General features: G+C 45.4%; 1 protein-coding gene across 1 annotated transcript in view; it reads right to left on the bottom strand.

The window, feature by feature from the left end:
* Positions 1–15,371, bottom strand: part of LOC309550966 (guanylate cyclase soluble subunit beta-2-like) — a 107,814-nt gene that overhangs the window by 89,512 nt on the left and 2,931 nt on the right. The window contains exon 2 of the mRNA XM_082251380.1: positions 11,996–12,069. Within this exon, the coding sequence (XP_082107506.1) occupies positions 11,996–12,069 (74 nt within the window). The remainder of the gene's footprint in view (positions 1–11,995; positions 12,070–15,371) is intronic.

Genomic DNA, 15,371 nt, shown 5'->3' with positions numbered 1-15,371 from the left:
CCCTGTGTACCACGCCATATCAGCTGCCAGAGAGGTTGAGTTGTTACTAGGGGACACGACCTGGTAGTTACCGCCGCAACAAATCCATCCCGCCTTGCGGCGGGCTCTGGTGAAGACCAGTAACTGCTTAGAACCGGTCCTCTAGTACAACCCGTGCCATCGCCTCTCTGGTCCAGAGGATCCACTACCAGTCCTGCCGGTTCGTGACAGTAAGATCCGGCCATTGAAACCCGCTGATGTTCCCCTGCCAAGCCTAGCGGACCTCACCACCATTGTGGCCCAGCAGGGTCAACAGCTGGCCCAGTTGACCGCTATGTTGCAGCAGCTCCTGCCTTCTCAGCAACAGCCAGCTCCTCCGTCTGCACCTGCTGCATCACCTCCACCTGCAGTTGCCACCGTTTCCAGAATCCATTTGTCCCTACCAGACAAATATGACGGAGATCCAAAGCAGTGCCGTGGGTTCCTGTCGCAGTGCTCTCTCCACCTTGAGCTACTGTCCGACCAGTTTCCTTCTGAGCGAGCCAAGGTAGCCTTTATTCTCAGTTTACTGTCCGGGAAGGCCCTGGCAGGGGCGTAACTACAAAGGTTGCAGGGGTTGCAATTGCAACCGGGCCCCATGCTCCAGGGGGCCTGTGTGGCTCCCCTGTACACCTTGATAGGAGGGGCGGCGGGAGTAGCATGTAGAGAAATCACTGTAGCTTCAGGAGGAAACTGGAGGAGATTGGTTCCTCTGTATGCTGCCCCCGCCACTCCTCCTATCCAGTTCACTTGTGTTCTGATGTCTCTTGGCCCCTGTGTGCTCTCCTGGTCCCCCCCCCCCCCACTGTGCTCCCTCCCCTCTCCTGCCAACTGCTGCAGGGGATTTGTCACAATAGAGAACCAGGAAGGTAATTTTGTAATTTACCAGCTCCTTCCTTTTCGAAATGGACAGAGTCATAGTCAGTGAGATTGTAAAAAAATAAAATAAAATGATAAAAAATAATACAATTAAAATACCAAAAAATAAAAACTACTGACACCAGTGAACTTCCAGGATTGCAAAGGTCACACTTGCGACCGGGCCCTGGCATTCCACCACTGTGGATGGCAGGAAGGGGGCCCACTGCAGAACTTGTGAAAGGGTCCCGCTGCAGGACTGTAATAAAGGGCCCCAAAACAAGAGCAAAGGGCCCCAGGATCAGTGGGAAGAGCCCCAGGCTTGGAGGGAAGGGCCCCGGCCAGGGGTCCGGGGGGCCCTTCATGGCTTCTTGCACCGGGGCCCTGAAGGTTCTAGTTACGCCTCTGGGCCCTGGCCTGGGCTACACCACTATGGGACCGCGCAGATCCTGCCACCGCTTCTGTCCAGAGCTTCTGCCTAGAGTTCCGGAATGTTTTTGAGGAGCCTGCCCGGGTTACCTCCGCAGAGACTGCCTTACTAAACTTGACCCAAGGAGGTTCTTCCGTGGGTGACTATGCCATTCAGTTCCGCACCCTGGCCTCTGAGCTGAACTGGAACAATGAAGCCCTTTGCGCCACCTTCAAGAAGGGACTTAGCAGCGAGATAAAGGACGTCCTGGCTGCACGTGAGCTTCCTTTCACTCTTAGTGACCTCATCTTGCTGGCCACTAGGATAGACAAGTGTTTTGCCGAAAGACAAGAGGAACTCCTCCTTGAAAAGGAAAAAGCTCATCCTAGACGCTACCCTCGTCTGGCTCCCGTTTTTGCTCCGTCCACCTCAACCCGCTACTGGGCCTCCCGCCGTGGAGGCCATGCAGGTGGATCGGTCACGCCTGACTCCGCAAGAACGAAGCCGCCGCAGAGACGAGAACCTGTGTCTGTACTGTGCCAGTACCGAGCACTTCCTTAGAAATTGTCCTCTCCGTCCCCCGCGTTCGGGAAACGCTCGCACCTAGTAAACGTGGGAGAGGCGTTGCTAGGTGTGGATTCTTCCTCTCCACGTCTCATCATACCAGTGCAGTTGATCATCTCTTCCAAGTCCTCTTTCTCCGCAACCGCCTTCTTGGATTCCGGTTCAGCTGCCAACTTCATTCACGCCTCCTTGGTTGACAAGTACCGTATTCCAGTAATCCGTCTACCCAAGGCGTTTTTCATCTCTACTGTTAACGGTGAAAGACTCTCTGCCACCATGCAGTTCCGTACCCAGCCTCTGCAGATGGACATCGGAATATTTCATACCAAGACTTTAGAGTTCTTTGTCCTTCCCTCCTGTTCCTCCGAACTCCTCCTGGGTCTGCCGTGGCTTCAACGTCATAGTCCTGTCCTGAATTGGTCCACCGGTGAGATCCTGCGTTGGGGTTCCTCCTGTTCTGACCGCTGTCTCAAGCCTGCTCTGGTCAAACAGGACCCGCAAGTTTCTCCGCCTCCTGGGCTGCCCAAGCCATACCATTCCTTTGCGGATGTCTTCTGCAAGAAACAAGCTGAGGTTCTTCCTCCTCACCGACCCTACGATTGCCCGATCTACCTGATACCCGGTTCTACTCCACCTCGGGGCAGAATTTATCCTCTCTCACCTCCTGAGACTCTTGCCATGTCCGACTATATACGTGAGAACCTACAGAGAGGATTCATAAGAAAATCTTCTTCTCCTGCTGGGGCCGGTTTTTTCTTCGTGACAAAAAAAGACGGCTCCCTCCGCCCCTGCCTTGACTACAGAGGTCTTAATAAAATTACCATCAAGAACTGTTGCCCTCTGCCTCCAATCTCTGAGCTATTTGATCGTCTCCGAGGGGCAAAGATCTTCACTAAATTGGACCTTCGAGGGGCCTATAATCTGATCCGTATCCATGAGGGAGACGAATGGAAGACCGCCTTTAACACATTTTGAGTATTTGGTGATGCCCTTCGGCCTCTGCAACGCACCTGCTGTCTTCCAGGAATTCGTCAATGATATTTTCAGGGACTTACTATACACCTGCGTGGTCATATACCTGGATGACATCCTCATCTTCTCCTCCAATTTGGACCAACACCGGGCCCATGTGCGACAGGTTCTTACTCTTCTTCGGAGGAATCGCCTGTACGCTAAACTTGAAAAATTTATTATTGAACGGACCTCCCTGCCTTTCCTGGGATACATTATCTCAGCCCAAGGACTTCAAATAGACCCAGCCAAGCTCTCGGCGGTTCTGGATTGGCCACGCCCCTCTGGTCTCCGAGCCATACAAAGATTTCTGGGCTTTGCGAACTACTACAGGCAATTCATCCATCACTATTCCACTCTGGTAGCTCCTATTGTGACTCTCACAAGAAAAGGAGCTAACCCCAAATCCTGGCCTTCCCAAGCCGAGGAAGTCTTCCAGTCCCTGAAATCCACCTTTGCCTCTGCACCCGTTCTCTCTAGACCAGATTCCACCAAGCCTTTCTCTCTTGAAGTGGATGCCTCCTCGGTGGGAGCCGGAACTGTCCTCACCCAGAAGTCTTCCAGGGGCAAGACTTCAACTTGTGGCTTCTTTTCGAAAACATTCTCTCCCGCAGAGAGAAATTACTCCATTGGGGACAGGGAACTGCTGGCTATTAAATTGGCACTGGAGGAATGGAGACATTTACTCGAGGGCACCACAGATCCTGTGTACATCTTCACGGACCACAAGAACCTGGCTTATCTCCAGTCTGCTCAGAGATTAAATCCCCGTCAGGCCCATTGGTCTCTGTTCTTCGCCCGCTTTAATTTTGAGATCCATTTCCGTCCGGCTTGTAAGAACATAAGGGCAGATGCTCTGTCTCGCTCCTCTGATGTGGTGGGCGACGAGTTAACACCTCAATATATTATCCCTCCAGAACGCCTTATTACAGTCGCTCCCGTGGACCTGCGCCTTCTTCCTCCTGGCAAATCCTACGTACCTCCACATCAGCGGTTGCGAATTCTCAAGTGGGGCCACGCCTCCCCTTTTGCCGGTCATCCAGGGGTGCTAAAATCTCTCCAAATAATCTCCCAAAGGTACTGGTGGCCTTCTCTGGAGAAAGATGTCTCGGACTTCGTCCAGGCCTGTATGATTTGCGCCCGGGATAAATCAACTTGCCAGAAACCAGCGGGCCTCCTCTTGCCTCTACCTGTTCCTGAAGTTCCCTGGTCTCACATCGCTATGGACTTTATTACAGATCTTCCCTCCTCCCATGGCAAGTCCGTTATTTGGGTCGTGGTGGATCGCTTCTCCAAGATTGGGCCCTCGTTTCTTGGGACCCTATAAAATCAAGAGTCGTATCAATCAAGTTTCTTATCAGCTCCATCTTCCTCCCTCCCTCCGAATCCATAACTCCTTCCATGTCTCCCTTCTTAAACCTGCTGTCTTTAACCGTTTTTCTCCAAAGCTTGTTTCTCCCACCCCTGTCGCCGGTACCTCCGATATATTCTCTGTCAAGGAGATCTTGGCGACCAAGATCTCCCGGGGGAAAAGATTTTTTTTGGTCGACTGGGAGGGCTGCGGTCCTGAGGAGAGGTCATGGGAGCCGGAGGAGAACATCCTGGACCGCAGCCTCATCCTCAAGTTCTTCGGTACCAAAAAGAGAGGGAGACCAAAGGGGGGGGGTACTGTTACGCTGAACGCTCCGGGCTCCCTGCTGGCCTCGGAGCGCTCACAGCGTATGAACCCAGGCAGCACTCCAGCGTCTCGGCGTGTGCGTCCCCGCTCTCTAGGGCACGCGCGCGTCGGGACTCTTAGATTCAAAGGGCCAGTGCACCAATGATTGGTGCCTGGCCCAAAGTGGTTATTAAGGGTTAAGGTTTGTGAGAGGCTGTGCTGACTTAATTAGGCTTCACCTGTGCACTGCCCATAAATACCTTCTCCTCCCACAGCTTCCTGCCGGATCTTTGTGCCTTGTGCCTCTGAGAAAGCGTTCCCTACTGTGTTAGTTTGTCTTGCCTGTTGCCGAACCCGTTGCTACCGACCACTCACCTTTGAACCTTTGCCGCCTGCCCTGACCTCTGCTACGTCCGACTACGCTCTTGCCTACTCCCTGTGTACCACGCCATATCAGCTGCCAGAGAGGTCGAGTTGTTACTAGGGGACACGACCTGGTAGTTACCGCCGCAGCAAATCCATCCCGCCTTGCGGCGGACTCTGGTGAAGACCAGTAACTGCTTAGAACCGGTCCTCTAGTACAACCCACGCCATCGCCTCTCTGGTCCAGAGGATCCACTACCAGTCCTGCCGGTTCATGACAGTGGTTTGTGGCAGCAGGACAGTCAGTGAGCAATATTTGTAAAAACAGAAAATTAGTGCTGCGCTATGGTGAAATTAAAATATTAACTCAAAAGTGCTGCTGTGCAAAAATCAAAAAGATTTTAAACGTGTTAATAAAGGAACAGCGCAAAATTGGTTGTGAATATCAATATGGTGACAAACCACTAAAGTGCCTTGAATAAATAAATAGGTGTATAAAAGTGTATAAATATTAAATATATAAAACGGCAATATTGGACCACTTGCATTAATGACAATCACTTTCACCCTGTGCAGTGATTAAATAAAGTTCATAATTTTTTACTTCCATTGCTGCAGCAAGTGCTTAGTGTGACTGAGAAGTGAATGTTAGTGGTTTGTCACCATATTGATATTCACAACCAATTTTGCAGTGAGCAATATTTAGTGGCAGGGCAATCAATGTGCAATATTTAGTGGCAGGGCAGTTAGTGAGCGGTATGTAGCAGCAGGGCACTCAGTGAGCAGTATATAGTAGCAGGGCAGTCAGCGAGTAGTATGTAGCGCCAGAGCAGTCAGTAAGTACTATGTAGTGGCGTGGCAGTCAGTAAGCGGTATGTAGCGGCAGGGCAATCAGTGAGCGGTATGTAGTGGCAGAGCAGTCAGTGAGCAATATGTAGCAACAGGGCAGTCATGAACGGTATGTAGTGGCAGAGCAGTCAGTAAGCAGTATGTAGCAGCGGGGCAGTCAATGAGCGGTATATAGCGGGCAGGGCAGTCAGTGAGTGGTATATAGTGGCTGGGCAGTTAATGTGTGGTATGTAGCAGCAGAGCAGTCAGTGAGCCGTATGTAGCAGCAGGGTAGTTAGTAAGTGGTATGTAGCAGAAGGGCAGTCAGTGAGCAGTATGCAGCAGCAGAGCAGTCAGTGAGTAGTACACAGTGACAACATAGGGCAGTATGTAGCGGCAGAGCAGTCAGTGAGTGGTATGTAGCAGCAGGGCAGTCAGTGAGCAGTATGCAGCAGCAGAGCAGTCAGTGAGTAGTACACAGTGACAACATAGGGCAGTATATAGCGGCAGAGCAGTCAGTGAGCGTTATGTAGCAGAAGGGCAGTCAGTGAGCAGTATGCAGCAGCAGAGCAGTCAGTGAGTAGTACACAGTGACAGCATAGGGCAGTATGTAGCAGCAGGGCAGTCAGTGAGCAGTATGCAGCAGCAGAGCAGCCAGTGAGTAGTACACAGTGACAACATAGGGCAGTATGTAGCGGCAGAGCAGTCAGTGAGCGGTATGTAGCAGCAGGGCAGTCAGTGAGCAGTATGCAGCAGCAGAGCAGTCAGTGAGTAGTACACAGTGACAGCATAGGGCAGTATGTAGCGGCAGGGCAGTCAGTGAGCAGTATGCAGCAGCAGAGCAGTCAGTGAGTAGTACACAGTGACAACATAGGGCAGTATGTAGCGGCAGAGCAGTCAGTGAGCGGTATATAGCAGCAGGGCAGTCAGTGAGCAGTATGCAGCAGCAGAGCAGTCAGTGAGTAGTACACAGTGACAGCATAGGGCAGTATGTAGTGGCAGGGCAGTCAGTGAGTGGTATGTAGCAGCAGGGCAGTCTGCATGCCATGTTGCATTCACCTAGGTGTTTATAAATGTTTGTCTTGTCCTATGTCCATACATCTCTTTTAAAGCCCCCAAAATTATATATTTTCTGAAATCAAACAGAATAACGTGTAGAATACAATGGTGATAGTTCTAAGTTTTTTTTTTATGTCAAGCAATATTGGCATAACAGTTTATCAAGCACTAAATGTCATTAAAAATACACTAAAGGTAATTTGAGGGCACACAAATAAAGACAAATAAAAACAATATATTATCCATTTTTTGTCAAATATAAAATATTAGCTTGCACAGAGTAAACAGATACCCAACATGTCAAGCTTTACATTTGTGCACTCCCATAAAATGCCATCAAACTTAGATATATTTTCCATTGTTGAGTTTTTAAAAGCACATACAGGTATTAAGCTAACCATGAATAATAGGCTAGAATTATTTCTCTCACTTCTGTGTGCATGGTAATATGTAATGTGTGGATCGAAAGTGACAAAGGGCATCCCTGATGGTTGCTTTTATGTTCCTATGTGTCCGGATGTGGGGACGGGACGAGTTAAAACATTTTGGGGGGGCTTTTAAGTGCTTGGGTTTAACTTTATTTTTTTACTTTCACTAAAACTTTACTTATATCACATAGGGGACAAAAATCCCTTATGTGATATAATTTCTTTGTGATCTCACCTGCCTTCCATTGAAGCTAATGGAGCCCAGATCCACTCCAGGGATCACAGAAAATGATTGGGTGGCTGTGTAGTGAGCTTGTGGAGTGTACACAGTTACACACACTCCCAGCAGCTGCAGTAAAGACTTAAAGAAGTACAGCCAAAACTTGTTTGACTGTTCTTCTCCCATGGATCACAGGAGTGCAGTTCGTTCTGCACCCCTGTGACCTGTTTTCAGCAGACAGCAGGCTTAAGCCCGCTGACGGCTGACATCACAGAGGCGGTCCAAGCTCGGGCAAGATCGTAACAATGAAGTTGGGATCTGCCCACAAGCCTGGACCAGCACCCGGCTCAGCCACTTAGCAAGCCACTGACTGCATGAGCTGGCTGCTCCCGCCCCCTCCACAGCCCAGCGCTCCAGTGACTGACATTCACCAGCTCTCTGCTCAGGAAGCCCTGGTATTTGGGCGGTGGTATTTGTTCGCTAGGTTCTCAGCGATAGAGCCGTAGGGGGACAGATGCAGCATCGGACTGATGCCGCATCCACCTAGGTAAATATGATTCAGAAAAAAAAAACAACCACATACTTCTCTTTTGAGATGGTGGCAGTAAAAGAGTAAACCAATAAAAAAAACATTCAACCAGCACAGGCTATAGCCTATTAACATTTATTTGTGTCCCATTCACATAGAATGAACATGCATGCACCTTCACTGACCAAATTGCTATGCAAACTTTTTATAAATACACAACATAACTTACAGAGTTAATTTACAGGGTGTGCCACTCTATAAGCTCTACACCCACAAACATTCACAGCTGATAAAGGTTACAGAGGAGATAAGTAAGAGCAAAGCTCACATGCTTGTATTAGGGCACTCTAAGGGGAAAACCTACACAAACTAGAGAACAGTATTACAATTTCCACACATTTACTTATATAACTGTTATATGTTACATTAATGATGTTTCTAAATAATATTGAAATAAAGCCTGTTTTATTGCATGTCTAATTTAGGAATGTGCTTAATTGGTTACAAAATGCTGGCATGGAATCTTCTGTCTGCTGCTGCTATACACACTCTGCTTGGACAATAAAACACACATAATTTGTACAAATGCTCAATATTCATCCATTAATGAGCTATATTTCCACATCAATGCAATCATTTCACAGCTCACTGATCATGAGTCATTTATTTGCTGCAAAACTTCCATATGTTTGTTCATAGATATGTACACAAGAAATATTCATTATCCTGCTTAATATATCCTATAATAGGGTTCTCTCTACTCCTGGACACATAGTTTAAAACATTTTAAGATGTTATGACTACAAATAGACCAAAAAGAAGAAAAAAATTAAAAGCTTTTAAATCAGTGAATATTTTTAATCAAGGTAATCACAACAAAAGCAAGGATTGTATTTGCATTCCAAAAAATGTCTTTAGTAAAATACAAAAGTATTTATGTATTAGTTCAAACCGTGGGTTTATTGGAGACACATTGGGGCTGATTTACTAAAACTGGTACACTCAGAATCTGATGCAGCTGTGCATGGTAGCCAATCAGCTTCTAACTTCATCTCATTCAATGAAGCTTTGGCAGTGAAACCTGGTAGTTATGATTCAGCACTGATATGTGTGAAACGCGTCAGCTGTCTTTGTTCCTGTACCTCTGCAATGCTGTAAGGATTTTACCTATCCCAAAAACGTGAGTTGCAACCGTCCAGACATTTTCTGTTTTCACAAAAAACCTGGAAGCTGATTGGTTTCTATGCAGAGCTGCATCAGATTTTGCACCCTCCAGTTTTAGCAAGTAAACCCCATTATGGCAAGTCACTCCTCGTAATGACCTACAGGTAACTAGATGTCCACAATGTGCCAAATATACACCATTGGTATATTTATGGTACAATATTCCAAAACTGATCTGGTCCAGTGTTTATGGTACAATATACCAATGTACGATTTTCCACAGGTCCTTGTGATCAACTTTACTAAAACATCTACAGCATAGTATACCTTATTCACCCATGATTAGAGGAAGCGTATCTGATATATAATAAACAAAGGTACTAGGAGGAATTGTTCTATTTGAACAATGAAAAGTTCAGCTACAGTGAAAATATAATATACAGTATATGCACATTTTTTTGGATATTTTATGAGAACTGTTTTTGCATAAAAGACATTTTCAAGAATTCTTCACTTTTTTTTCTTGTTAGCATTTTGTAGTCATAACAATTCTTTATTTTTTACTTTTTGTCTGGGAATAGCAGGATCATCATTATAAGAAATCTCTAGCTGTGTAAGTCATTTTTAAGTATAGTTTATCTATGTAGAGCTTGTGTCCTATAGCTGATAGCACTGCACTAGATAAATATGCTGACACAGACCATAGGGCTAATTTGAAACATAGCAGATTGTTCATAGATATGGTTTCCAGAATACCAATGACCACTGTTGGTATGCATTTGATAAAATTGCCATGATGAAAATGGGAACATTTTGCCCATATGGTTTGTGCCCTATTCACACTAATGCAAGGCCTGGTGCGTAAAGGGCCCAGACCTTTGTCATGTGGTTTAAAGTGGAACTTTACCAATAACAGCTTGATAAAAAATAGTGTTCTTTATCAAGGAACATACACTCCACATTATTAATTATTGTAAAATCCACAAGTCTGACCACCAGGTTTGCAACAGCATCTGCTAGTTTTTAGTTCACTCCCTATTATATTATATTGTTAGTTGGCGTAAGTGGGTTTATGGTATTTATACATTAATAATTATGTTACCGAAATTAGTTTATGCTGTAAATTACCTCCAACATTGGTTCTGTTTCTTTTTGTTGGAGTCTGCCATTTTGCTGAAACCAAGAGCCCCTGAACAGCAGTAAATCATAAAGCGGAACCAAACACATTGATTTAAAAGTTTCAAAAACAGTTACATTCCTGGAATGCTGGGATTGCTGTCACATTTGCTTGTGTCCTCCACCAAACTGTCAAACCATCAAATGGCTGGTGTCATAACTGAACACATGAGCAGCACCATAGTACTTGCAGATCAAACAAAGCAGCTTCCTTGGCTGTAAAGGATAGGAGGGTTTAATTCTTTTTTCTTTAAGGCTGTCAGCAGATTGGCCTCTACAAAGTTGGCAGTGCCTAAAAATGCCTAAAAATGGAGAGCAGCTGAGCATGCGCAGGGCAGGGTGAGACAGTGTGTTACTGGATTTTAAACAGTATAGGCTCTTATTTTTTAATGTTTTACATAGCTATACCTGCAAAAGGGGCCAGCCTGAAGTGATCTAGCAGGACTTAATTTTCTGACTAAAGTTCCACTCTAATGTATATATGCTTTGCAAATACTCTAAACCCCATGAGAGTACAAAGGTGTGAAGGCATTTGTGGTGTTCGTTGTGTGGTCATCGGGGTGGAATGCATTCTTGCAAGGTCACCTTCAAGTAGATTTTACATAAACGACTCTGTTTACTATAGCTTTTCAGTACAGCAATGTTAATATTAAAGTGTGGGCAGTACCATTAAATCTAATAGCTAGATAGAATTAGAATTATAACTGAATTCCAGGATAACCCTAACCTCTTAACAAAAAAACTGTCCCCTCCCCACATCTAACACCTATGCTTACTAACCCGTGTAAGAAAGATCTTCCCTGTGTCAGCCAGCTCAGACTGCAGGGGAGTGAGAGCACTCTGACAGCACCTGGTAAATGCCTGACATCACCAAAAGGCTTCAATTGCCCATCCGTTGTTGGTGCTCCCCTCTCCCCTGCAGCAGCGCTGGCTGACACAGCGGAGTCAGATCACATGACCTGACCCAAGCAGCCTGAAAATAGGTAAGTACATACATCTTTATTTCACAGGTTCGTAAGAAAAGGTGTTAGGAAAGGGGAGGAGGGAGGGGACAGTTTTAACATTAGTTAGGGTTATTCTGGAATTCCACCTTCATTTTCCTTTATATAGACTGTGACAGTCAGTTAGGTCAGATTCAACTAATAGACTTGCATTGGGAAAGAAGAGCAATGAGCTGAACCTCACGTTTTATGTCTCTGGAGTATATACTACATACGTTCCTCAGAAGAATCCAGAGAGGCAGGTTACAGAGTAGCTTGGTCTGTAGTAGATTATCCATAAAAATATATAGATAATGTACTCCAGAGGGAAAAGAGGATGCTCAAGTTACTGCAATGCTGTGACAGGGACCAGGACAGAAATGATGGGAAATTGCCCTAATGGAGACACAGACAGGAATAAAAACTTGACATATTTGTCAACCTTTCCCCAACCCATATAAAACTAAAAAATGTATAACCTGGAGATCCCCATCAATGTCATTATTAGTTTATAAGCTAGTTATTACAGGCTTATTTAATAAAGCAATGCAATGAGCAGCGACTGTAGGATTGTGCATCTAGTAAATATCATATACCAACCAATCAAATGTCAGTTTGCTGAAGTCAGATCAGTGAAAATGAGATGCTGTTTGCTATGGGTTACTTTTTGCATTTAGCCAGTTATGGTCATGTAACGTGCAGTGCACTGTACAATGTTCACACACAATCACCTTAATAATTCCCACGTTTCTTCACCATATTTCTCAATTACCAATGACTTCAAGCAGGTGTTAATGAATCCATACTGGAAAAAAATACATAGAACATTTAGATTGGCAAAATTAGACATGGATGTACCTACATCATGAAATCTGTTGTATAATAATTCACATAATTTACCCGCAGCTTTTCTTGAAACATTCTAGAGGTAGGATGAAATTTGGGGTATAAGCTGGGTACACACTGATCTTTCACCAACTGTAATCTTAATTGTGCAAACATAAAAAAAACTGGCGCAACAGGACTCAAAAAATGAACCTCAATAGCCTCCTAAGAATATTATTATGGAAAGGTGAACGGACCTGGATGTTGTGTGGCAAAGTCCAAAAAGTCCATAAGAAACACCGGTCTGTGCACTCCAGAAGGCTGCTGACTCTCAAGTTGAGAAGAAAACTTGCAAGGTACTGGAAAAGAAGAAAAGCGCCACTCTAAGTGCAATAGACTCAGTACTTTATTAGACATCTACCATAATGGGTACTCACAGGATAGAACGAATAAAAACATGGTGAATATGTACAAAAGATCGATTGTTCCGGTACCATGTTTTTATTCGTTCTATCCTGTGAGTACCCATTATGGTAGATGTCTAATAAAGTACTGAGTCTATTGCACTTAGAGTGGCGCTGTTCTTCTTTTCCAGCCCCAATCTTAATTGTGTACAACTCTATTGACTGCACTGAAACCAAGCGCCTTCACTTCTTTGAACATAGATACAAATGTGCACCAGTGAGCACTTTCATTCTCTAGTACATACAGCGGAACAAGTAGAGAAAAATCTCAGCCACTGCACACAATACAAGCCTAGCTGTAAGAGGTGATAGCAGCCTCAGCCTATCTCCATACTACAAAAATTGGTCACCTCCCCACCTATAACTGGTCTTGATAGTAAGGAGCACTGGAAGGGCAAACACAGATCAAAAAAGCAAGGGGATTTCCAATCACTACTTACCAACAAGCCAGCGACCAACCGAATTACCCTGTCTAACGGTATGCGTTAAAAACAGGGGTTTAGTTGCACACATTTGCAAACACATGCGTAAGCTGCAGGCCACGGCAAGGCACCCCAATATCTGCAGACCCTAACTCTACCTTTAAAGAGTCTCCACAATGAGAGCACATGTATTCTAATGGATAGATGGAGGACAGATGACTGAAGGGATCCCATCCCTCCTTAAAGGTGCAGGGTCACACTGAACACCCAGCACATTGCACAATGGCAGCAAAGGTGTCAGTGCATTGTCTGACCAATATAAACAATAATACAAAAAGTGGTCACCTCCCCACCTATAACTGGTCTTGATAAGTCCTCCATCTATCCATTAGAATACATGTACTCTCACTGTGGAGACTCTATTAAGGTAGAGTTAGGGTCTGCAGATATCGGGGTGCCTTGACGTGGCCTGCAGCTTACGCATGTGTTTGCAAATGTGTGCAACTAAACCCCTGTTTTTAACGCATACTGTTAGACAGATCAATTTGGTTGGTCGCTGGCTGGTCGCTAAGTAGTGACTGGAAATCTCCTTGCTTTTTTGATCAGCCTATCTCCATCTAGGCTATGCTCCCCCTCTACATGTTTCGCCCCACCCACCCAGGCTAGCCATGGAGGCAGGGGAGGACTGGCAAGGGGGGCAGGGGGGCAATTGCCCCCCGGGCCACTCTGAAAAGTGGAAAAAACTGGTAAAAAGGCCTCACTCAGGCCTGGATTAATGTAGGGGCCAGACACTGTATACAGCTGCAAGTCCAAAACCAGGTAGGCATGGATGGTAAGCTGATTCGATGGTTCAATGGGCCACTTGACTGGACTTGCCCCCCAGGCCTAAGGCTGCCAGCCCTCCCCTGCATGGAGGTAAGGCTTACCTCCATGACTAAGCCCCATGGGTTGAGTGAAACATGTTGGGGGGCATGGCCTGGATGTAGTTAGATTGAGGCTGCTCTTACCTATTACACTCTGGGCTTGTACAGTATACAGTGGCTGAGATTTTTTGCTACTTGTTCTGCGGATTAAATGGAGTCAAGATGGACTCCTAGCATGACCTGCACCCTCAGTCAAACACATCGAATGGGAGACTTAGATGCTGGAGCAGAGATCCTAAAGTTAGTTTAGGTTCCTATGTACATGCAATCACATGCTGCATGTACAACAGAACACCAAGGCCTGCTCCTTGAAGGTTTCAACTCTTTTTTAGGCAGTCACTGAGAGGCCTCTTTGTCCATGACCTAGTACAGTTCAGTGTCAGTGGATGTGATATCTCTTTCAGCAACTTGTTGCTGACTCCTGTTCAACCCTCCGCTTTCTAAGAGCTCATGCACACAGGCATATGTGTATTTTTGCACTGAGTGCAGGTTCTAGCTGGCAGACCTAGAAGAAGATCCTGTGTAAAATGCACACCTAAAGTGATTATGTTTAAGTGTGTTTAGATGTGCACAACGTGTAAGCTTAAAATTATACAGTGGCTTTTAATAAAGTCTGATATAGTTCAGCCGGACTATTCACAGAAGGATTTGGTTACGTAGAGAGACAATCATAGACTTGGATGAAACCTGTTGGGAAATTTGCCCATTATATTCTTTGATGACGTATTGTGGAGCTCAGGGTTGTGTCTGTTCATCTCTGCTAATGAACATCAGATAGAAAATTCTAACCCACTCAATAACTGCTCACACTGCAGATAGTTATTCTCAGCCATGCCCCAAATACAGGAAACAGAAGAACTACCACACCAAAAGGTCTGAGAGCCCAAAATGATGTTTTTTTAATTGATCAGTAGAAAGCCAGCACGTTTTCGTACATTATTTTTATTAAACAACGGTGCTGCTTTAGTTTGTACAGCCCTACACTGCACAGAATACCAGCAGCAGAAATGTGTTCCATGCTTGTTCCATACATATACAGAAACTATTGCTACTTTTCAATCAAGTCTAGTGACATGTGGATATATATAACACAAGCCCTGGTGAAGGGGAAGTGTGTGAGTTCCCAAAGTGCGTTGGTTGTTTTCTACTAATCATTTAAAAAAACATTGTTTTGAAGCCCCTTCTTTTTGGGGTTTTTGTCCTGGTATGTGCAAGCAGCCTAACCAAAGCAAGGTAGCTCGATCAATAATATGATCTTTCAAAACACCAGATACCAATAATAGGAGATTTAGTGCCTCCATTTGTATTTTGACCCAAACATAATCATCTTTTATTTGTTGTCTGTACTGATTCCTGGAGTATCCATAGTTCCCGAAGGGAAATATTAAAATATTGTTTCAGCCTTTTCCCGTTAGGGGTGTGCGGGTGGGCCTCACCTTGGTGGAGATTGAATGTTTGCTTTTACATTGGTAT

The sequence above is a fragment of the Pelophylax lessonae genome (assembly GCF_965119305.1).
Source record: "Pelophylax lessonae genome assembly, chromosome: 3".
NCBI lineage: Eukaryota > Metazoa > Chordata > Amphibia > Anura > Ranidae > Pelophylax > Pelophylax lessonae.
Note: the sequence above shows the minus strand (reverse complement) of the source record. Positions and strands in the feature narration are given on the sequence as shown.